The 25,074-nt window shown below is 41.8% G+C and overlaps 1 protein-coding gene across 2 annotated transcripts in view; it reads left to right on the top strand.

The window, feature by feature from the left end:
- The window catches only part of PTPRB (protein tyrosine phosphatase receptor type B), an 81,455-nt gene that overhangs the window by 52,967 nt on the left and 3,414 nt on the right, over positions 1 to 25,074 (top strand). The window contains exons 18-32 of one of the 2 annotated variants that reach the window (XM_053407104.1): positions 1,958 to 2,239; positions 3,362 to 3,640; positions 5,169 to 5,318; positions 5,849 to 6,092; positions 8,648 to 8,754; positions 10,002 to 10,101; positions 10,877 to 10,960; positions 11,062 to 11,079; positions 11,211 to 11,292; positions 12,635 to 12,725; positions 16,294 to 16,370; positions 18,271 to 18,405; positions 19,108 to 19,230; positions 19,972 to 20,135; positions 20,488 to 20,623. In XM_053407104.1, the coding sequence (XP_053263079.1) occupies positions 1,958 to 2,239; positions 3,362 to 3,640; positions 5,169 to 5,318; positions 5,849 to 6,092; positions 8,648 to 8,754; positions 10,002 to 10,101; positions 10,877 to 10,960; positions 11,062 to 11,079; positions 11,211 to 11,292; positions 12,635 to 12,725; positions 16,294 to 16,370; positions 18,271 to 18,405; positions 19,108 to 19,230; positions 19,972 to 20,135; positions 20,488 to 20,623 (2,072 nt within the window). Of the gene's footprint in view, positions 1 to 1,957; positions 2,240 to 3,361; positions 3,641 to 5,168; positions 5,319 to 5,848; positions 6,093 to 8,647; positions 8,755 to 10,001; positions 10,102 to 10,876; positions 10,981 to 11,061; positions 11,080 to 11,210; positions 11,293 to 12,634; positions 12,726 to 16,293; positions 16,371 to 18,270; positions 18,406 to 19,107; positions 19,231 to 19,971; positions 20,136 to 20,487; positions 20,624 to 25,074 lie in introns of those variants that run through there. The other variant, XM_053407103.1, reaches the window with a different exon arrangement.

Genomic DNA, 25,074 nt, shown 5'->3' with positions numbered 1-25,074 from the left:
CATCAGGAGGTTTGGGCTGGGTGTTCATCAGTATGCGGATGATACCCAGCTCTACCTCTCTTTTAAATCAGAACCAGTGAAGGCGGTGAAGGTCCTGTGTGAGTGTCTGGAGGCGGTTGCAGGATGGATGGCGGCTAACAGATTAAGGTTGAATCCTTACAAGACAGAAGTACTGTTTTTGGGGGACAGGAGGCGGGCAGATGTGGAGGATTCCCTGGTCCTGAATGGGGTAACTGTGCCCCTGAAGGACCAGGTGCGCAGCCTGGGAGTCATTTTGGACTCACAGCTGTCCATGGAGGCAGCTGTTTACCAGCTCCATCTGGTACGTAGGCTGAGACCCTATCTGCCTGCAGACTGTCTCGCCAGAGTGGTGCATGCTCTGGTTATCTCCCGCTTCGACTACTGCAATGCGCTCTACGTGGGGCTACCTTTGAAGGTGACCCGGAAACTACAACTAATCCAGAACACGGCAGCTAGACTGGTGACTGGGAGCGGCCGCCGAGACCATATAACACCGGTCTTGAAAGACCTACATTGGCTCCCAGTACGTTTCCGAGCACAATTCAAAGTGTTGGTGCTGACCTTTAAAGCCCTAAACGGCCTCGGTCCAGTATATCTGAAGGAGCGTCTCCTCCCCCATCGTTCTGCCCGGACACTGAGGTCCAGCTCCGAGGGCCTTCTGGCGGTTCCCTCACTGCGAGAGGCCAAGTTACAGGGAACCAGGCAGAGGGCCTTCTCGGTAGTGGTGCCCGCCCTGTGGAACGCCCTCCCATCAGATGTCAAAGCGATAAACAACTACCTGACATTCAGAAGACATCTGAAGGCAGCCCTGTTCAGGGAAGTTTTTAATATGTGACATTTTAGTGTATTTTTCATCTTTGTTGGAAGCCGCCCAGAGTGGCTGGGGAGGCCCAGCCAGATGGGCGGGGTACAAATAATAAAGTATTATTATTATTATTATTATTATTATTATTATTATTATTATTATCATCATCATTATTATTATCATTATTATTATTATTATTATTATTATTATTACTTTAATGTGTATTTCAAGTCCCATTTAAATAGCATTGTCCACATGATGTCCCCCTCAAACATCTCCTGTCCTGTTGGTTTCCTCATGCAAATTTGAATTTCCCCAATCCACTGATAATTTGATAAATTTTGAAAAATGCATCTCCACTTGAGACTCTATCTTTTTTGCTGGAGATCAAGAACCCATTTTGCAACTCGCCTTCCACACACCTTACACTTACCTAACACCAGTTCTGTTCTGGCAGTGGTAGTGCCTATTTCTTGCAAACTCCTTAGGCAGCTTAAAAAGAAAAAGAAAACATATTTGTGCAATACTGGAAAACAAAAAACCCATGGTTTCTCCGGATCTGCCTGCTTCATTCCCCCCTATTGATTTCACTATATATTGCTCTATCATACAACCATATTCCTATTTTAGAATGGGAAATGCATGCCATTTTAGGATTGAACATAAAATGTGTACATGCAAACATATACAGAATTGGGAATTCCCTGGTGTGTGTTACTGACAATTCCTGGGTGGACACCTTTTTTTAAAAAAAAGGTGTACATACTGCTCAGCAGATTCCTGCATGCTTGCCCTGTTTGCACAAAATTAATACATTTGAATCAGCAAATTCGAATGCAGAGAGAAAGACAAAAGGGAATATCTACAGGTATGGATGGAAACTAGTGGATTTGATCTTCAGTTGCAAATGAACACAGGTATGGACTAATAAGGTCAAATCTGAATGGAGGAAACATGGATTCTAAGTGAGAGCCCAACCCAAATGTGAACAAGGCCAAATACATAACTCCTGAACAAAACAGAAATCTATTTGTTGGTTTCCTTCTTAAAAATTTTGGGAATTATTATGTATTACGTATTCAAAAGTAATGTAATTATTTATTTTCCCATTTTACGCTTTCTCTCTCTTAGTGCCAATCCCTCCGAATACAGTGTCATTTGCTGATGTCACCAACACTTCCTTGTCCATCATGTGGTTGGGCCCTCCTGACTGGACGGATTATGATGACTTCGAACTTCAATGGACCCCAAGGGAGACCCTCACAGTTTCCAATCCTTACAGTAGTAGCAAATCAAAAGGACGCAAAATAAATGGACTCCACCCAGGGAGACTGTATCACTTCAGTGTTAGGAGCGTTAGTGGAATCATTCATAAAACGTACAGTAAATCACTTTCTGGAACCGTGAGAACAAGTAAGACACCATATTGGGACATTGATGAAAAGTTTGGTATTAACCTCCAGTGCTTTAGTTAATGCTCATTTATATTATATTAATTTATATTAGCACAGTAGTCAACAACATCCATAGCCCCAACATCCATTTGGGGACCTGCTTCTTACTATGTTACCGTATATTTGTATAGTTGTGGTACTGCTGTTGCGATCCACCTTAATGTTAGTCTTGACCCAGTACTCCACCCCAACCGCCAGCTGATTCATGAGTGCTTGTGCAGGGATTGATGTCTTTACCTGTTTCACATTTCTGTTGTATCCTCATCTGGTGAAGAGCTCAGAGCTCTCACTGATCAAATGCATGCACCAGGTTGTCCTAATAGGACAGGGGGGGGGTCACAGGAAGGAAACTAGGTCGGGAAAAGGTTGAGAAACACTGTGGTAAAGAACTCTGTCCCATTGCCAGAATTGAAATAAGGTCTAATGGCCAGTCTAGTTGGCTCCATTGTACATGGAATGGTGGGGATGCCATTCTGCAAAATGTCTTAGGACAACCCTGTTGGTTTCCTATGCTGTCCCCATCCAGATATTGAGAAGACCCTGAGCTGCTTAGCTTCAGCAAGTTTGCTGTATCCATATGTCTTCAAACATTGCCTTTGGACTTAGCTCACGTGACTGTTCTGAGACTGTAATGGGACAGGCATATCTATGACCCCCCTGGGTTCTTATAGGGAGGGTGTGGTATAAATATTGCACACACACAAATAGCAGTGAAACTCCTATCTCTCATCTCAGTCAGCAATAAAACAGTGACCTAATTTTATTACAGGATTATTTTGAGGGTGAATAAGACAAACACTGTAAAGACATAGCAATTTTTAAAAGTGCTGTATAAATGATTCATAACAACAGATATAAGACATAAATATGATTTTGCAAAGTAATAGGTTGAGTTCAAAGGAACTTAAATAATGTGTCTGCCATCTAATTAACTGTAGCATTAACATTAGCATTAGTACATTACCATGCTGTTCCCTAATTTAATTTTAGCTTTCGTATGGTGAGATACATCTTTGTGCTATAAAGTAAGCTCGAAATATACAATGCACATTATTGATTCTGCTCCTGCTTTGCTTCAAAGGGCCAGACAAGATACAAAGTTTGCATTGCCGACCGCAGAACTCGACTGCCATTGCTTGCTCCTGGATCCCTCCTGACTCTGATTTTGATGGATATAGTATTGAGTGCAAAAAAATGGACACTGCGGAGATTGAGTTCTCCAGAAGAATAGAGAGGGAGAGATCTGTGTACAACATCATGACCCTCGTTCCCCATACAAGATACTTGGTTTCCATCAAAGTGCAGTCAGCCGACATGACCAGTGAGGTGGTAGAAGACAATACCATCACTATGATAGACCGTAAGCTTTTTACTGTATGGATGGCTACATTGCATTGCAATGGAAAGCAAAAAGGGGGGAGATGGTTTCCAATGCATGATGCAATACTTTGAAATGAATGACATGTGGCCATAATGTGGAACATCTGTTCCGCTGCATTCAGTGCATGTTGTAAGAGCTGACATAACTTCTCAAAGTGCTGAATGTTATTTTTAATTGCTAAACTTGCTTGCTTGACTCATACTTTTAAAAGTCATAGGCAGTTTATATATTCTAACATGCCAGCAAAACTCAGTTATTGGTTTACCTTCCATTTGCAAAATGTTTCTTTCACCTTTCCCCCCTTTTGCACCCTTCAAACAAAACAGCTAGGTGTATCTTCCTTCCTACAGTTATGAATCAGGAAATCTAGATTCTCACAAGCCTTTCTCCTTTCTCTTGACGTTTGCTTATTGTACCAGACGTTAAGGGAAGAAAGCATAGCTTCTGTGAATCCTCAACAGTTCAATCATTTCCCCTTCAGAAAAAAATGGAGAAGATGCCATAATGGCGGGTGACAACCATTGGTTTCTAGGCATGTACACACACAGTCTGATGGTGTGCATTTAGTGCTGGATGCAGTTGTATTTAGGGTTGCTGCACACATATTGCCGCTGTGTCAGTGCTGTCCCACATTGTTGGTTGATGTAAAGTACATTCTGGTTTTAATCCAAATCATGCTGAGAATGCACTTCTCAAGCACTTGCTGCCACCATCTGTATACAGAGAGTGTTTTCTTAAGTCACTTCCTATTGGAGTAGACCTGGTGATGTCTCAGGGTTGTACCACTCCTCCTATCCCACCAGAAATCTGGTTTATTAAAACATATGCAATTAAGCGAGGAAGGAGTTGCATGTGCACAGGTACAGTGAACCTTATTTCCACTAGGGATGGAAGGACCTGCCAATTTCAGTTCTCTGTTTCTCATTTCCCCCATCTTAAATTTGGTTCTCTACATTCTCTGCAGCAATCTGCAAGGGTTTCTTTAAAGAAAAATCATGACGAAAATCCTTTACATTTTAGTTTGATTTTTTTCCCTAATGAACACATTTTGTATATCTCACTAATGTACCAGCAGCTTTCCTTAATATAAATGCACTTTTAATGCTAAGTGTTCTATTATCAAAGAAGGGATGAGCAGCCTGAAACCACTGTTGAGTCATTAGAATTTGAATTCTAAAGGCATTCGCAGCTGATGGTTGGGTCTTGCAAAGTGCTGTACACTGAGCCCTTCCCACCTGACAAACTTGGCTTGCAGTGGGTGAATCCAGTTTCCTACCCCTGATGTAAAGAGATGAAGGAAGACTACAAAAATCTGCAATGGAGCTCACTGCAACCTAACACACTGCTGCATTCTACTTGCTAATCTTCAACTACAAGATATGTTTTGGTGGCTAGGAAGAGCATTTCAGTGGATATTTGATTCCACTTGGGTAAAAGTTTGCATTTAGGTGCCTAGTACTTATTGACAAAATACAGCTTTTGTAACACAACTACTGCTATCATTTAGGCCCTCCACCACCACCTGCACATATTCGAGTGAACAAAAAGGATGCAGTCATTACCAAATCTTCCATCCACTTCGCTTTCAATTGCAGCTGGTTCAGTGACACCAATGGAGCTGTGAAATACTTTACCGTGGTTGTGAGAGAAGCTGATGGTAAGTTTCCATGGCTATACAAAATAGCCTGCATTGACATAGTGCCTTTGCCATAGTCTTCCACAATCTGGTTGATCATTGTAAAATCCCATTATGACCACAAGGGTGATTTCAATATACAATAATCATGGATAAAGCATCTTAACAGAAAAGTATCAGGGGTCCTTGGTAATCTACAGGTCTGTACAGTGGTACCTTGGGTTAAGTACTTAATTCATTCCTGAGGTCCGTACTTAACCTGAAACTGTTCTTAACCTGAAGCACCACTTTAGCTAATGGGGCCTCCTGCTGCTGCTGCGCCGCCGGAGCACGATTTCTGTTCTCATCCTAAAGCAAAGTTCTTAACCTGAAGCACTATTTCTGGGTTAGTGGAGTCTGTAACCTGAAGCGTATGTAACCTGAAGCATATGTAACCTGAAACGTATGTAACCTGAGGTACCACTGTAATTTGATCCCCACAAGCCTTGTTCTGCAGTAATAACACAGTATTTTACTTCCATTTTTTAACTTTTCCAATCACCCCTTTCTAGGCAGTGAAGAGCGGAAGCCAGAACAGCATCACCCTTTGCCTTCTTACTTGGAATACAAACACAACAACTCCATCCAAATCTATCAAACAGATTATTTTGCAAGTAAATGCACTGAAAGCCCTGACAGCGTTTCAAAGAGCTTTGATATTAAGCTTGGAGCAGAGATGGAAAATCTGGGAGGAAAGTGTGATCCAAATCAGCAGAAATATTGCGATGGGCCACTAAAACCCAGGACTGCCTATAGGTCAGATTTAGTGCGGTAATCATGCCACAAAAAATGTGGCTTGTCATTTGGAACTGTGCTTTCTGGAAGCATTTGAACTACCGAAGATTAATAGCCTCTGTTGCATGATGTTATCTGTGCTTTACTGTGCCATTTATAATAGCTTTGCCCTGCTCTGTCTCATAGATAATGTCTAAACATTTCCTTCACTCATGTCTGTCTATCCTGCAGTGCGTTAGATAGAGGACTCTGTAACGTGTCATTTTTACACTGATCAGTGAACGTGCTAATCCCTCAGCGGATAACCTTAGGATGGTCCCTAGTCCTCATTTGCAGTATAAAAGTGTTCAGTGCAGCTAAAATACCAGCATACACATGATGGATACTTTTGAAATTGTGGGCAAAATATACTAGACTCTTTTGTCAGCGTAAGACCAGTGGCCAAACTCAAATGGTCCAAAAATCATGATCAAATTATTTTTCCACTTTCCCCTCCCTATCATAAATCCTGTTCACTTGCGAGAAAAAACTCCAACCTTGTAGGGTCTGAGTTTTTACTAGCCTATTTAAACTACTGTCTATGGTAAGATTTTCTCTGAAATTCTCAGACTAGAAAAATGATCTCATAAAAGTATTACCAGTTGGATAACTTTGCCATTGTTCCAGTTTAAAAACAGGTATAAATGTACAATGTTTTCTTTCTTCATTTTCTGATGGAGTGTGGAGTTACTAACCAGGGTCTACCTATTAGTATGGGGCTGCTGAATAATCCGTTACAGCCCAGAACTTAGGTTTGCTGTGCCAACTAATACGTATTTAGGATAAGTACACCAAACTCTCTGCCAAAACAATATTAGTCATCATAATGCAGAACTTCAGAATCAGAGTGCCAGTTCTTTAGAAGGTGGACCCAGTTTTCCAAATGTATTATGTAGCCAACTTTGACTGAGAATTGACAATGATAAAGCAAAATAAGCAACACTGCCCACTGGGTAGTGAGACTAATCATATGTGGTTTCTTTCATCTCTTAAGTGTGCATTAGTCTCAGTGCAAAATGGGCCAGCATGTCTCCCACTCTCTTACAGGTCATTGCAAAACTTTTGTTATAATGCATTTCCTCTGACTATGTTCAAAGGGCTTTTTGAGCTTGCTTGCAAGACTATCCCCTAAAACAAGCAGGGAGCATTTGTAGATTACAAAATGCCCTGTGCAGTTTGTGATCAACATATCCAAAGACAAAGGCCAGGTTCTGCATTGTGATTTAGCAAACTATCTGAAGCACTGTATGCAGCATAGAGATCAAGCAGTATGATTAAGGTGCAAGGAATTCATAAGAAAAAGTGGGGGAGGGGTTAAGCGCAAAATGTCAGAAGCATCGTAGGTTTTTGCATTCCTTCCTTTCTTAAATTATTAGGAGCGAAACTGCAGAGAACTCAGAAGATCCATGACTGGATTGCTCAAAGCCCTTTTATTTACAAAAAAGAAACCACAGAGGGATTGTATTAAGCTCGCAGTGCTAGAAAAGCAGGCTTAACTCTTTCTAACAGTTTCCCTTATTTAAATCACACACGCACAAATAGTCTGAAGTTGCTAATGGCTGTAGAATAAGAGGAAAGTAGGTACAATTAGGAATGGAAGAGAAATTTGATGAAGTTTTCATTTGGAGGCGATGTCTTCCCCAATCTACACTTTCCAAAACAATATGAAAATCAAAACGCAGCATTTTTTCAAAAATCGCACTTCTCCAGTCAAGTAAAATGTAAAATGCCTTAGGGTAAAAAGGGCATAAAAACACAGATATTTGTGGAAATGACATACAAAGATGCATTATATTCAGGGAAATGCTTTGCAAAAATGTGTGCGTTAGGAGAAATTCACACTGGAATGTTGATAAATTTCCATTAGGACTTTTAGTGTGCGTATGCATGCATGTGTGCAAACTGATGTAGATATGTGGAGAACTTAATTTAGACTTGGAAATATCAGAAACTGAGAGTAACAAAACAGCTTTGCTGACCTCTTGCTGCAATACAGGCCCTGTATCCCAACACTACCACTGCAGCTAATAGTAGCTCTGAATGTGGGGTACCGGTAATTTAAGTTGAGGAAAGTACACAGAGGAGAGGATGGGAAGCGTTAAAACTTCTCCGTCCCCACACTTCAAAGTGTAGTGGCCTTGGCCCAATATGGGCACATTACAGATGGTTTCTGGCTAGCTTTTGCATCACTCAAAAGCAGTAGGAGATGGAAATTACTAGTAAATTACAAGTAGTGACAGGTTAGAAGCCTGGCTTTGTATGTCTTACTACTTTGTGTAGCCTTTAATACAGAACTGGGGTCGTTTGGCCCTCCAGATTTCATTGGCCTCAGTCCCAGCCACGTGGCTTTTGGTCAAGGATCATGGGTGTTGTAGTCCATCAACATCTGGAGAGCCACAGGTTCCCCAGCCCTGGTTTAATAATCAGTATTCCTATAACCCTTAATAATTCAAATGCTTCCTTCCATTTAGGACTATCATTGTAAATTATACATCCCAGGGAAATCTAATTTTAAAAACCATTCCCTTCCTTTCCAGGATCAGCATCCGGGCTTTCACACAACTCTTCAAAGAAGACCTGAAGGAACTTCCTGAACCCCTATTCTCTGATACCTATTTCTCTTTGCCAATTGTTACCGAGTCAGGTCAGTTTCCCCTCCTACCTATGAAGCATTTCAAGGTATCTAAAACCTGAGCATTTGATGGAGACAAAAGACAGCAGGAAGGGATTTGTAGAGCTCTATCTTGGCCAAAAGTGACTTTAGTCAAATCCATCCATTTAGAAGGCTGATTCAGCCACTGCTATTTAATGAGAACCTGTAAGCAACATGGTTCATGCTGTCTTCAGTTGGAGACTCTGTAGCAAGCCGCCTTTGATGAATCTCTGGAGAGTGTCTGCTGTTGAGGAGAATGTGGAAGCCTGCCTCTTGATAGGGATGGGTCATCAGAAGATGATCTGCAAGTCTCAAAGCATGGTTTAATTTCAGCCAGAGCTGACTGGGACTCATAAAGTTTTATATTGTTTTGCTTTAAGGATTTCATTTTCATCGCTCCTTTTTTATTTAAGCATTTTCTGCATTTCAGAATTACAGTACTTTTGAAACCTGAAATAATATGGGTTCAGCACTAGAATGTTTATTTTTAACACAGTTATCCCCCCCTCACACACACACACTTTTATTTTTTTTAGCTACTCATTCATTCAGGAGTTTCTATATTGCGGTTTGACCAAATGGTCACAGGTTGGTTTATAAATTTAAAAAATGTTGTGCTGGCTATGTTCACTGCTGGAGGCAGTATGCCTGTGCATTACCATTTGTTTGGAACCACAGGTAGGGAGATAAAACAGGAGATGAAAGTAACAACCCCTCTTCTGCTGTTTGTCCTCAGCTTTGGTAACTGACAGAATACTACCCTTTGAAAATGAAGGATTTAGCTATCGCTAACCCTGATTGCTATGTTCTCCCTCCGCAGTTGGAGACAATATGCTTCTGAATGCCTGCTGCTGGGACCCATGGGGAGGGGAGAGTGTTGTTTTATGCAGGTCCTGCTTGCAAACTTCCCTTAGGTTTCTGGTTGGCCACTCTAACCGCAGGATGCTCGACAAAATGGGCCTTTGAGGCAGATCCAGCAGGGCTTTTCTTACGTTTGCTGAAACTGCAAACTGAAATAACAACAACAGTATAAGCAAACTGGCAGTGTTTCTAATAGTTACATAATTCTAATTGGTCCAAATTGTCCCATTGTGTGTGCACGCGCATGTGTTTGCATGTGCAGATCCTTGCTAGGAATTGTATCGGAAAACAGCAAAAGGTAGACATTGACTATTATATCATGACCTTTCTTCTAACTTTAAAACTCTAAGTCTGATCTGTGTATACAATTGTTTCAGAGCCCTCACTTGGAGTTGTCGAAGGGGTGAGTGCTGGTCTGTTCCTAATAATTATGCTGGTGGCTGTCACTGCATTGCTTGTCTGCAGACGAAAAGCAAAGTGAGTAGAAATTCACGTTTCTTTCTTTCTGGCGCCAGAAAGAATAAATGTAAACTTATTCATCATGCAATGTAAATTTCACTTTATGACAGGTGCTCTAAATGCGAGACCTACGATTTTATAGTTGCACCTTTTGAAGCTATTCCTCAGTAGGTCCTAAGCGCTGTCTCTCTCTCTCTCTCTCTCTGTGTGTGTGTGTGTGTGTGTGTGTGTGTGTGTGTGTATTTGAATCTTGAATGGCAGATAGATATGCTATAATATTTATTGGTCAATGAAAGTAGGAGCAGGATTGCAGCCTTAATGCTGATACAGCGGTACCTCGGGTTAAGTACTTAATTCGTTCTGGAGGTCCATTCTTAACCTGAAACTGCTCGTAATCTGAAGCACCACTTTAGCTAATGGGGCCTCCCGCTGCTGCTGCCGCGCCACCGGAGCACGATTTCTGTTCTCATCCTGAAGCAAAGTTCTTAACCCGAGGTACTATTTCTGGGTTAGCAGAGTCTGTAACCTGAAGCATATGTAACCTGAAGCGTATGTAACCTGAGGTACCACTGTACTGTGCTTTGAAGAGGAGATGCATCATGTGCAAAGCAGCAGCATCACACAGAAAAATAGAGGAGTGTGATGTTGCAATGATTCAGTCTTGAATTGTTCTTGTAACAGACATAATTTGCTTTTGGCCATAGGAGGTGGCTGTCCTGGCAGGGCAAAACAACATATCTCCCTCACTAGGGCTCTAGATGTAACAAACACTTGACAACTTCTTGTGTTGCAGTAGTGGCCATGAAAGACCAACGGTGAGAATGAGTATTCGCAGGGACAGACCGCTCTCTGTTCACCTGAACTTGGGACAAAAAGGGTAAGGTCAAAGTGCTTGCCTTGGCATCATTGGACAATGCAGTCTTTCTAATCACCATCTGACCTTTTCTTTCTTTTTCTTTCTTTCCAAATAACCTGAAGGAGCCGGAAAGTGTCCAGGTAAGAGCCAATGCTAAGTCATCCTTTCTACTGCATTGGAAAATACTGGCTCTTTGTTTTAATAATGTGTTAACATATGGTGTTTTCTTTCTCTCCTTGCCCCTCCCCATGCCCTGCTTTGAATGTTTTAGCCCAGTAAAAGTCAGTCAGTTTGAAATGCACTTCACCAAACTACAAGCAGACTCAAACTACCTCCTGTCAAAGGAATATGAGGTAAGGACCAATCAGAGTGAAAAGAATGGGCTGTTTTGGTACATCTGGCTATCATTCACAATGCATTGACTCAAGACCAGTCATATTAAAGGAGACCGGATCAGTGGCGGTTGACATACACAGGGAGAAAACGTTGCATTGTTTGGGAATAATAATAATAATAATAATAATAATAATAATAATAATAATAATAATTTTATTATTTGTACCCCGCCCATCTGGCTGGGTTTCCCCAGCCACTCTGGGCGGTTTCCAACAAAGATTAAAAAGACATTAAAATGTCACACATTAAAAACTTCCCTTCAGATGTCTTCTAAATGTCAGGTAGTTCTCTTTGACATCTGATGGAAGGGTGTTCCACAAGGCGGGCGCCACTACCGAGAAGGCCCTCTGCCTGGTTCCCTGTAGCTTTGCTTTTCGCAGCGAGGGAACCGCCAGAAGGCCCTTGGCGCTGGACCTCAGCATCCGGGCAGAACGATGGAGTGGAGAAACTCCTTCAGGTATACTGGGAATCAAGATGGAAAGGGACATGACATAGATAGCAGCAGGTGCCAGCGGGAGGTATCAGTGGAATAGGGCTCTAGGGCCTAGGCTAAAAAATGCAGGTGCCATTTTGGGGTCCTTGCTCAACAGTTTTCAGCAACTAACACAAACTGTTTATATCAGCATTTTGACCTGAAGTGGCTGCTGAATATTACTGTGCACTATTTGTTCCTCCTGGTTTGTTCCCTCTCTGCTGTTTCTCCTTTGCAGTACCCAACAGTATGTATAAATGGTGCTTTTCCACTCTTGGTTGGCATTCACTGGGTCTCTGAGCAGTGCAGCTCATCCATCTATGTACATCGCCCTCAGGCGTGTCAATCCAATTAAGAAGAGCCATCCTGGATCATGCCCATCTTCTGCAGCATCCTGTTCTCACAGAGGCCAACCAGTTGCCTATGGCGGGGGGTGGCAGGGCAGGGCGAGTGGAACATCACATTCCTTTCTTGTGATTTCCAGATTGATCCTCTATGGACAATATGAGTACATTGCATGTCAGCCTCCAAAGTCTTTATTATTTGCATTCATTTAAGCAAGTTCCCAAGTTTCTAAGCAACAGACTCATCTGGCATGATGAGAAGTGGCTCTATTGTATAGTAGCTTAGCACTAGAAATTGCCTTGGAGAGGTGAGGATCAAAGGCTTGAACCACTTGGTTCTTGGCACAAATCCAGAACTGCTTGAATTCAATCACACATCTGTTTCCATCCTTTAGTCCTGGATAGCTGATGTGCTATAGAGACCATATATTAATATAATTTAACCATTTTCATCTCCCCTTTTCTTTCTTTTGGATTTTACAGGATCTAAAGGATGTGGGTCGAAACCAATTGTGTGACATAGCACTTTTGCCAGAGAACAGAGGGAAAAATCGATACAATAATATATTGCCCTGTAAGTTTCCTGCTGGATGCAAGCCTTTTCTTTTTCTCTTCCTACATCTTTTCAGCAAGAATAAGAGAGACAGGAAATGTGGTATATCCTTCACCCCAGTACTTCTACCTGGCAGAAAAGCACCACTCCCATCAAGGGGTCTTACCCTTTGATATTCATACTGCAGGTCGCATAATGAGAGAACTCTCTCACTTCGCACCCAAAGTGCAGTGACTAATAATGTTCATCTTGGTTATGAAAGGCTTCAGCCGTTAAAGCAATTTTGCTGAATTGTCACTGTTGATGGTAGGCAGATGTAGCAATAAATAGCAACCTTTGCATGCATGGTTGGTTTTATGTGATCAGCCAAAAGACAAACAGCCGAGTTTAGTATTTGCTCAAAAAAACCAGAAACCAAACCTTTTCTAATACGTCCATAAATCACTCAACCAGCATTACTGATTTGGTAGGCAGTAGATTTTTCTTTTATCTATCAGAATAAATTTAAAGTCCACAGAAAGATTAATGGTCCATGACTTTAGAACACAGAACAAGTGAAAGTAGGATGCGTTTTCAAAGAGTGCATGTGTTTTTTTCATCTACAAACTCTAAGAACTCTACTGCAACATGCAGAGAAGAGAATAGCAATAAAAACAGGATCTCCATAGTATACTCTCTCATGTTTTGGGAACATGTACTGGGACAGCGAGGACTCCCAAGTCAAATAGCCAAGATAAGAGGAACAGCCTCCCTCATCTTAACTGGTGAAGGTGTCAACCGAACCTTCCATGACATCTTTTTGAAGGGTCAGTTTAAGAGATCAGAGAGAAGATATTGCAAAGCTACGAAACTTCTCAAGCAACATTTCCGTTTTTAGTATAATTTCATGTGGGAGGGTTTTACTTTCAGCTGTTAATAAAAGTAGTACCCAATGTATCCAGTGATGAATCTTTGGAGACAAAAATCTGGGCTACAGTGTTGTAACAGAATTTGGCCCCATGGTGAAGTCCGCATCTCAGCTTCGCACAAGCAAGTGTCCTGTCCCATAAATGCAGACTTGTTTGAGAAAAGAACTGGGGACAGAAGATCTAATTTTAATCTACAAAAACATGGTCATATGTCTCCACTCTGTCCAGGAATAGAGGTTTTGTGGGAAATCCTAATCGGGCAAGCTTATCATATTACTTGCTTGCTAAAAGGTAATAAGAGGACAATGAAGAATGCAACCAATTTTTATGGCTGCAATGAAATACATTTTTCATTTGCTGCTGTGCCTCCAGAAGACTTTTGTGCAATGTGAAACCTCAACAGCTGGGCATGTCTATATGCTAACGGCTCCTCCATCTCTCTTCCTTGATCTTGGAGTCATGGAAGAATCAGCCCATCATCATTTCTCCCCTCCTTGCACCCTCTTGTACCTTCTGCTGCCTAAAGCAGTGTCCCAAGAAACTCAAAATCTGGAACCTGAAAGCTGCTCCAAAGCCATCCAGTATAGCCATCCAGTAGTATGAAGAACTGCAGTCAGGAAAAAGAAAACACCAGAACACATGGAGATGTTCTTGCACAAACCCAAGGAACACTGAATCCTGGTTCTCTGGCTTTGTTATAAAATTGTCCATTATATAAGATACAAAAGAAATAGCCTGATGACACATCTAAAAATCTACATGTATATTTCCTCTATATTGTCAATTCCTGCCTTAGCTAATCAGAGGTTTTGCAGCCAGTTGGAATAATTCCCAGTATATTTGCCTGTAAGAATTACTTTCCAAACCCATATTTCTGCATCGTGCTTCTGAGAGTTTTCAACTACTATATTTCACCAAAAGAGAGGGCAGCCAGATAAAAATGAGGACAAGATTCCTCCACCTTTAATTGTTGTGTTAACAGGGAGAAATTCTGCAGGTGTGACTTTCATGTTTAAATTCCTTCTTCTACACAACTGTTAAAGGCCCAGGAAGCCTTTATCCCCTAAATGACCATTATACTAAATGGTTGTTCTTAAATAACCATGAAGAGCAGGGATGTCCAACAGGTGATCACGATCTACTGGTAGATCCCGGGAGGTTTTGGTAGATTGCAGTCAATCACTGGGTCCCTTTCCTTAGTGTAGGTAAAATAGAATCCAGCCCCGCCCCCTCACCCCGCCCTCCATTTTTGCACAATCTGCAGAATGGAAGACAGAGTTTACTCAGTTGAGGATGTTTGTTTCCCCAGCGATCTGTTGGTGAGTGGCTGTTCCCCTTTCTCCCTTGAGCTTAGGCTTGAATTTCCTCCTTCCTAAAAAAAGCTCAACAACCTGAACCCCCCAAAAGGGGGTAGATCACTGCCAGTTTTTAATTCTGTGAGTAGATCACAGTCTCTTGGGAGTTGGCCACCCCTGATGAAGAGGATAGTTCTGTGTGGTAGAGGTGAGCATACACTGGAAGAAAATATGCTGTAGATCAGGCATCCCCAACCTGTAGCCCTCCAAATGTTTTGGCCTACAACTCCCATGATCCCTAGCTAACAGGACTAGTAGTCAGGGATGATGGGAATTGTAGTCCAAAACATCTGGAGGGCCGAAAGTTGGGGGTGCCAGCTGTAGATCCTTATAGTTTCAGGACACAGAATAACTATCCTTTCTAATGAGGGTCTATTCCTTCTATGATAGCACAGATTTGGGGTTTAGATATCTGCTGCTAACAGCAGTTGGGCAGGGCAGCATTGTTCGACTGGCTTCTGAATGAACAGTATCACTGCCACTTACCAAGGGGGAGGAACAAGGCATGAAGAGCTCAGTGTGGGTGGGGCAATGGAGGCAGTCCAACACTCCTGCTGCCTCACCCCTCTTCCTCTTGGTAAGCGGCAGTAGCACTCTCCATTCAGAAGCCAGATGCAGCGCTATTCCCTGCCTACACCACCTGCCAACTGTTGCTGCCCACTGGGGTTTATAAATCCCAGTTGTGCTTGCTCACTACACCTGCAAGTCAAATGGGACTCAAGTCTCTCCTATGCTAATTCCTCATAGGGAACCATAGGTGTGCGGTCAACACAGAAGAGAAATTGCTTGGATGCAAAATAATGTCAAATTAGCCAATTGTCCTCTTCACTCTTGGGTATTACTTTCCATAGTTCCATGTTGCTCTCATATGCTGCAAATTCTGGCTTGCACCCAGCCTCATTCCTGGCTCTGATAATGGGGCAAATTCAGAGCAGCCTTGGAAGCAAAAGCAAAGAAAAAGGCTTTTCCATCCTCACAATATTGTATGGAGTTTTACCATTTTTGTTATTTACCAGAACCTCAGCCACTAGTGATTTTGGGGAGGTGAAAACTTTGTGAATTTTTTTAAAAAATTAATAACCTAATGCATTTTTTGTTTAATCTTTAGAGTTATCAGCATGATTTGTCTCCCAGTTAAGAAATTCCAGGCCCCCATTTCTAGCATGCCTAGATGAAACATACTGAATAAATATGGACCATCATTGCTGCATACAATTGAATATTTAGAGTCACACCTTGACTGTCAGTACTTATTCATCGTTATGCATTTATTAAAATTAAGGGAACCTATAGTGAAAATGTTTTTGCAATGAATCTCTTCCACAGACGACACGACGAGAGTAAAACTTTCAAATGTAGATGATGACCCATGCTCTGACTATATCAATGCAAGCTACATCCCAGTAAGTGACTCCGTGCTTCCTTTTTACAGCCCTTTTAAAAATTGGGTATTTGACAGCAATCTTTACTCAAGTTCACAAACCTCTAATCCTCATACTCAGCTCAGTTATACTTACAATCCAAATTTGAAAATTGCGCCTGGCAGGCTGCCATAGAATTGAAATTCAGTAATCACTTAAGGCCATTTTCTGGGCTTTCTGTAGCTTTGTGTGAGCAGCATTAGAATCAGCCAAGAACAACTTTTTAAATATCTCTGTCTTAGTTGTACCTGTCTGTAGAGGTTCCACAGTTTGGCACACAGTGCCCGAAATTGTATTTAATCTTGAAAGCATGCATATCTTACATTAAAGCACAACTGGCAAAGATTACACTCTCATTTGTCATAAATGGCAAAATGCCTCCAGATCCATAGATCACCAAATAATGTCCTATCCATGGTGGTCTATCTACCTCCCACAACCTGTGATCTTGTTTTTAATCCCTGTATTAGTGTTTTCCTAAGTCACATTTACGTTTTACTTTCCTCTCATAAGGTAGATCAGTGTTCTTCAACCATGGGTTCCCCTGTATTGTTGGGACAGCATCTCCCATCATCCTCAAACTGCTTAGCCAATCATGGGGGATTCAGAGACCCAAGGCTGAAGGACAATGAGCTATACTGTTGTGAACAATCAATGTTAAGATTTTCACTCTGTCATCTATTGTAATTATATTTGTGAACACTCCAGAAGACCTTGATGAATTGATTGGGTGACTTTGTTGCCATGACATCCCAGTTTAGGATATTATTTCTGTGGTTATTGATCCTGCCCATCCTTCTGTTGGCATAATGGTTCTCCTTCTCTCATTTTATTCTCACAATGAACCTATGAGGTAGGCAAGATAGGGACCGGTGGGCCAATTTCACCTAATGAGTCTGATGGCCATGCCAGTGCTCCCCAGGTGCTTTGTAGTACAATTCCCATCATCCCTTGCCATTGCCGGTGCTGCCTGGGGTTGATGGGAATTGTAGTCCGAAACAGCCAGAGGGCAGCAGGTTGGTAAAGGCTGACCTAGTACAATATAGATAACATGAACAAGAGGAGCTAATAAATATCTCCCATAGTAAACTGAATTTACTGTGGTCTAACCCACAGAGCCTAGGGCTTGCCAATCAGAAGGTCGGCGGCTCGAATCCCCACAACGGGGTGAGCTCCCATTGTTCAGTTCCAGCTCCTGCCCACCTAGCAGTTCGGAAGCACGTCAAGTGCAAGTAGATAAATAGGTACCGCTCCGTCAGGAACATAAACCACGTTTCCGTGCACTGCTCTGGTTTGCCAGAAGTGGCTTAGTCATGCTGGCCACATGACCTGGAAGCTGTCTGTGGACAAACACCGGCTCCCTCGGCCTATAGAGTGAGATGAGCACCACAACCCCAGAGTCATCCGCGACTGGACCTAATGGTCAGGGGTACCTTTACCTTTACTTTTAATCTTTTTCTTGGGAAGAATCAGTGGATAGGCTTTGATCATAATCTTGCTGTTGTTTCTTAATTTCAAAACCGTTAGTCTTTTTTTTAACCTAGAGCTATTTGTCCTTCAGGCCTCTTTTAAAGAAAAGCCTGCTCTCCCCTTGCATCATTCTCTGTTTTGCATTGTGTGAGTTGATCTTGAGAGGGCAAGGACGATTGGCTGGTGAGGAATGGATGGTATTGTTTTGCGGCATGGTGCTTGGAGTACAGTGCCTTTTGATCCCCGTGATTTAATGCACTGACACATTCTCTCTTTCTCTTCTCCAATCACCTTACTGCTCTCAAGCCTCAAAGCAACCTTCAGCACTGTGCTTTAAAGCCAGTTATCCAAGAAAGATGCCTCTGCATACGACGACACTATCTAAACTAATCATAGGTTTCTAAATTGGCAGGGCAATAATTTTCGCAGGGAATATATCGCAACTCAAGGACCTCTGCCCGGCACAAAGGATGATTTCTGGAAAATGGCATGGGAACAGAATGTTCACAATGTTGTCATGGTAACCCAATGTGTTGAGAAGGGTCGGGTGAGTAAATAGCTTTCCTGTTTCTTGACTACATATATGTATCTATATCTCACACTAGCACTTGAGATAACCCAACCAGGGTCAGGACATGTTGCATTCCACATCGTGTAAAGAGCTTCACGACAAATGCATGAAAAGATCTACAGAAGTTAATCCAAGTAGCCTTCTGGCTTGGAGCCATTAGTCCTCCAGTGGCAGATCAGTGTGCTAATGTGATTATCTTCCAGAAGGAAGGCAGGGTGTGGATCAGCAATGCTATTGGTGCACAGGACAGCTGTCATTTTAATGTGAAATTGCTACTCTTTTCCCCATAAGAAATGAGTGAACATTGACATGACAGAAGATAGCAGGATGTACCTGTTGAAGCATGGCTAGTTACGTGGCTTACTGTGGGAGAATAATGAGTGGGCAGCACTAAAAACCCTCTGTCTGAAAGCACCCTAGCATTCTACAGTTGTAATTTGCATCCTGATAAAATATGCACTATGCTTCTAGAAGAGAATACATCATAATTTGTGCCATCCATGTAATTGTATATAATTGTATATAATTTGCTGGGCCTTTTAAAGTTAAATATAAAGAATTCACATCAACTGATGTTATGTTTTGTCATTTTTGTTTATTGATTACCAAAGGGAATATAGGCATAAAAGTAAATCTATTCTTCTGATAGTAAAAGCAGACTCTTCTTTGTTTCTTTAGGTGAAATGTGACCATTACTGGCCCTTTGATCAGGACTCCTTATATTATGGAGACTTAATAGTCCAGATGCTATCTGAGTCAGTACTCCCAGAATGGACAATAAGAGAGTTTAAGGTTTGCAGTGTAAGTATAATATAACTATTTTAGCAAGCTTTCCTCAAAAATAAAGTTACACTGGCAGAGACTGAGTATTAAATAATCAACTGGTTCCTTGGGCCAGAAGTTAAAGACTAGGAGTCCCCCAATCCGATACTTATTTACCTGGGAGTAAGTCTCACTAAACAAAACGGAAGTTACTTCTGAGTAGGCATGTAAGAACTGCTCTGTGGAAGTTGTTTCTCACATTACAATGAAACAACATGAGAGTATGTTTGCGTTTTGAAAAGGCATGCAGATATCATTCTACTGTCACAGCATGAAGCACCCAACTTTCAGCTAACTCTTTGAACTGTTAGATCTGACTAGTGTGTGGCAAATATGGCCTGGTTGCTGCTGTGTCATAAACTTAATATACCTACCTATCTGCCAGATCCTTCTCTGTTTTTTGTTTCCTGGTCTGACTGAGAGCTATTTACAATTGAAATAAAAATCCAAGTGTCATCCCTTACCTCAGCTCTGGGGGTGGGGTGAGCTTTGGCCCTCCATATGTTGCTGAACTACATCTGCCTTCATCTGTGGCCATTGACCATGATTGCTTGGGCTGGTGGGAGTTGAGGTTCAGCAACCTCTGGAGGGCCAAAGGTTCCCCACACCTCCCTTATCTGTACAGTGTGAGAACCTGCCTACTCAGCGGAGATACACAGTGGTGTATATTGTCTGCTTTCCATGTCTAATTTTCCCCTCCGCCTTCAATTGACCTTATAGGAAGAGCAGCTTGATTCCTCTAGACTCATTCGTCAGTTCCATTACACGGTGTGGCCAGACCATGGTGTACCAGAAACCACCCAGTCCCTCATCCAGTTTGTGAGAACTGTACGAGATTATATCAACCGAACACCCCGTGCAGGACCAACCATAGTACACTGCAGGTATTAGCAGGGCAACAGTGCTTTGAAGACTGGGTTGGGGGTGGGCAAGAGAGCATCAAAAAGTATTTGCCTTTTATTTGCTTTCCAGACTCATTGAACAGGTAGGACTTCTGATAGCCAATTGGAAGTTTAAGTCTTCCCCAAGTGCAAAGTGTACCTAACAAGAGATCATTCTTCCAACCGTTTTGCCGGTGGAAGTTTCCCTGCTTCTCTCTCAGTTAAAACACAAAAGATGGAAATGATGGAAATGAATACAAATGAGAGCTTAGCTTGAGCCTCCTGTGTCTTACTAGCCAGACGAGGAAGAGGAGCAGCACATCAGGAGACACACTGTTTCTGTATTCTTTTTCAGTGCTGGAGTTGGAAGAACAGGCACATTTATTGCACTGGATCGAATTCTTCAGCAGTTGGACTCAAAAGACTCGGTTGATATTTACGGGGCTGTGCATGATCTGAGGCTTCACAGAGTCCACATGGTCCAAACAGAGGTAAGCATTATTAGGATGCCACTATTATCATACCACAATAATCGGAGAGTCCTTGCTAAAAACTGAATTGTTCGGTTCAAACCAGTGTATGAAATTCCAGCACACTTTTTTCACTCTCCAGTCTTCCTGGTCCACTCTTCTGGGTTTGGGTAAGGTTCTGGTGCTGCTGCAGCAGCAGCAGCAGCAATTGCAACTTTACCTTCCCACAAGCCCCTTCCCTCCCCAGCCCTCCCCAAACTCTGCTTGTTTCCACCCTCTCCCTTCCTCTCAACAGAAATAAGTCTCCAGACCAGTGTTTCCCAACCTTTTTTAGCCATGCCCCACCTAAGCATCTCTAAAATCCTGATGCCCTCCCCGTGACATATTAATTCTTATTATTCAAAAAGTGAACTCCTATTCACATGGAGGAAGCCTAAAAGGCCATTAACTGTTAACTCATTCTCAAATTGCCGCCCCCCCCCCCCCCCGTGGTGTGAGTGCCCCACATTGGGAACCATGGCTCTAGACCATGTGTCAGGTTTCTCCAGCTCCTTTTCCTCCTGTGCCCTTCTTTCCTCAATTATACATCTTCTCCCTCACCTCTCAAATTCCTGGTCAGCTAGAAACTGCTAATCAGCTAGGGGAGGTGGTCAGCTAGCATAGATAAGCTGTTCTCATTTTTATGTGTTTTTATCTTGCATTTTTTATGCTGTGTACAAATGAAAGCTGGTATCCAAAGTTAATAAATAAATTGCTGGTCAGCTAGCAACTGCTTGTCAGTTATGGGAGGAGGTCAGCTAGCAAAGGTAAGGTAGGCACAGGTAACTTTCCTCAAGGGGAAGTCTCTGCTCCCTGCTGTGATCTCAGATTGCATTAGAACACCACTGAAGGAAATGGAACGTTGTAGGGCCCATGCATATTGATGCAGGGGTGGCAATCCCAATTAGCAGTTGGGTAAAGCCTACTGCTTCCCACACTAGGGACATGATTCAGTCCCCCCCCTCCCCCCGCCACTCAATCCTCTTGCTGGAAATGTGTGGTTTTTTAGAAATAAAAAACACCCTGCACTTAAGGGCACAGATTAGTGAGCCAATGTATCGTCTAGGCCTTAGCTCATCCCTCTTTGTCTTCTTGGACCTCATGCATCATTTCCTAAAAGTGCTGAGCTCTCATGTAACGTCTGGATTTCTATGGCTATCCAGCCACCCGTCCTATAACAAAGCTTTGCTTGTACAGCAGTACCTTAAGTACCTTTTATCTCCCATGATGCTAGCTAGCCGCACTTCAACAGGAGGTTTTTTTTTCCCCTTCTCCTTTCTTCGCTCCTTTTTGTACACCTTCTGTATTGCACAGATGAATGCTGGTACTACAAAACAATCAGCAGCTGCTGCAGCTTAATTACTTAACTTTTCAAAATAGGAGGGGGATGTACTTGCTCCCTAACAGCAGCCTCACAAGAAATGTAGTCCTTTACAATGAGGGAAGTGAAAGCAATTTTCACCAGCTCTGGGGAAGTGCCTGTTTCACTATCCATTTATATAGACAGTAATTTACAGGCACTCTGGAAATGCTTCTAACAAATAACTAGGGTTTTTTTTCCCCTTCCATGGGTGAAATAGGGTCAGTGTTTCAGAGCATTAGGCTTAGTGGGGTAGACAATGGTTCAAAAGATGAGACATACTTAGGAGCTCTGTGTATGAGTGCTTAGAAAACCATCAGACAAACAGGCAGAGATAAAGAAGGATATATAACTGAAGATGTAGATACTTATCTGTGAGCTTATTACTTAGAAGCTGCAAGGTCAGAGGGAGAGACAACTTTTAGTGTGTTCTATTTATTTACCAAGCAGGTCTTGCCATCATTCATTATTATGGTATTGGGAAGAAGAGATCAGTCTCTTCCCAACATGTTGTTCACAAGTGGGTAATAAAACAAGATGAGAGCACAATTCTTTAATTTAAAACACACAGAAAGAGAGAGAGAGAGAGAGAGAGAGAGAAGTCAGTCACATAATGCTATTTAACCAGAGATACTAGAAAACAAAGAAAAGCAATGTGTACATTTCTGTGCTCTCTTAAGAGGTATTGCAATCACAGGCTAACCCAAAGTGAGCTATGATACTAGTGGCTTTACTTGCAGTGCCAGTTCCCAGAGGTTGGTGCTACTGTTGTTGGTGAGGACACTTGCTATGCTTGCAACCAGGGTGCTTCCAGATAAGGATAGGTGCTCCTTATGCATGTTTGTTTGTTTGTTTGTCTAGATGCCATTGCTGGCATCAACATACCAGCTAATATTTTTTCCTCATTTAATCTGGATTTTCAGTGTAAAATAAGTTTAAAAAAACACACACACCCTGATGCTAGCTTCCCATTTGCAATATCCGAAGAACATCTTTGCAATATTAAGCTCCTATTTGGAACCATCACAGCATTATGCACGCTGCTGTGAAGTCCAGGAAAACATGCATCTTGCATGTAAAATAAAATAATAATAATATAATTTATTTATACCCCAACCATCTGGCTGGGTTGCCCCAGCAACTCTGGGTGGCTTCCAACACATATAAAAATCTAACCAAACATTAAGGACTTGGCTACATTGGTAAATAAAAATTGCTTTATATGCATTGTTTATGCTTTCTAAGACTGTGACACCAGCTGGGTACTGTGGAGTTTCGTTTTTGCTATGCCGATTTCGCATACAAAGTTTACAGCGCATTTAACTGAAACACTTCTTTGATGTGTCTAGATCCAGCCTAATAGTAACAATCTGATCCAATATAAAAAGTCACAATAACTTTAAAATAAACAACATACCAAGCAAAGCAACATTCAGCAATCCATCAGGATCTAATAGTAAACAGTAAAATTAAACCTCAGCAAATAATAATTAAACAGTTTGCACTTATCAGCCACAAGAGAGAATTACAGTACATCTCCCTCACTGGTAGAGAACAGGGGAGGAAACAAACAGAAGGACAAATGGGATGGTAAAGTCTTATTATGCTGGAAATATGGAGTAGGGGAGGATTAAACAGGAAGAGTAGCAGAACTGGGAGAGCGGATTGTTAAAGTTCAGTGTTGTAGTCTGGGATCCTGCAAGCCTTCATTAGTTTAAATTCTTCCTGGTTGGCTGTTGGGAATTTCTCCCTCCCCTCCAACCAGGCACAATGAGAGAGGGACTGTTCCAGCAGTATCAGAATCTGGGTCTGCTTAATTTGTCAGATTACAGTCATCTACAAATTTCTGTGTGTCTCTTAGACTTAGACTGTGCTTAGCACTGTTTGAAAATGCTATGGTGCTGTTGCTTGGATCATAATGAAAAATCCAAGTGCTTCCTAATAAATGAGATGCTCTAATATGTTCAAGCTTAAGGTTTTTAACAGGCAAAGCTGAGAAGCCTGTGTTATAATTGCGGGGGAGATTTTGCATGTAGGCACTGAAAATGATTGCATTTCAAAAAAAAAAAACAACGCCTTAGTCACAAGGCTGGCATCACTCTGGAAAATATTACTACCATTAAGATGATGAGTATTATTAATTGAATTAACTAATGGGGATATTCTTCCTTCCTAGTTAGAAAAATGAAACTAATTTATTTTTAGATGGGATTTACAATAATATTCCAGTTATCTGGTATAAAAGTGAGGAGAAGATTGAATGGTTTTGAGTTCTTTCATTACATTCAAAATTCAACATTTTGAACTTTACTATGATCCAAGCAGAATAGGAAGGAGACAAAGAGGCCTCCACAGTCTTACTGCCAGAGTTGAGATTTGGTGACTTGCTGCTTCTGTCAAGGAAATGGACCTTTCAGGTCTACCTAGCATGGCTATGGGCTAAAATGTACTGTGCAGTCATGCAATGCAGCTCATTTAAACCACTTGTACATTTCTGGATCAAAGAGGTCAATATTTCATAGCATGTTGGGGGCTAGCAAGAACTTACAGGTGGATATTGAAATAAACAGAGGGAAAATCTCACCTCCCCCCCCCTTCATGCTCTATAATCTAGTAGCATTACAGAAGTCAAGGGCAGGAGCAACCATTCTGAACCATCTAATGTGGTATGCATGGTGGGGAGCTATCATTCCATTCCAGTCTGGTGGTATGTCATCCAAACCCAATGCCTCCAGTCCATTCAATTATTAGGAATTCTGGCCCTTTAACACTTTAAATTATGGCGGAAAGAGAACACTTGGATAAGAGGAATCCCCATCCTAAGAAGCCAGCTGCAAAAGGCTCTCTAAGCTGTGAATGAAGCAGACCCCCCCCCAACAACTTAATGATTCAGGTGTTGATTGGTGTCAAGAGATTAGAGGGATCTGTCAATTTTGATTTCTCACAATTTCTCATTTTTCAAATCTTAGTTTCTGTGCACATTTGCAATTTTCAAAGAAGCCGTATGAAAATTCATAATATTGTGTGCATGCCTCCTAATATACACAGATTTATCTGCTATATGATTTTTTTG

This window comes from Podarcis raffonei, chromosome 10 (assembly GCF_027172205.1).
Source record: "Podarcis raffonei isolate rPodRaf1 chromosome 10, rPodRaf1.pri, whole genome shotgun sequence".
Lineage (NCBI taxonomy): Eukaryota > Metazoa > Chordata > Lepidosauria > Squamata > Lacertidae > Podarcis > Podarcis raffonei.
The sequence above is the reverse complement of the archived record's forward strand: the minus strand, read 5'-3'. Positions and strand labels throughout refer to the sequence as shown.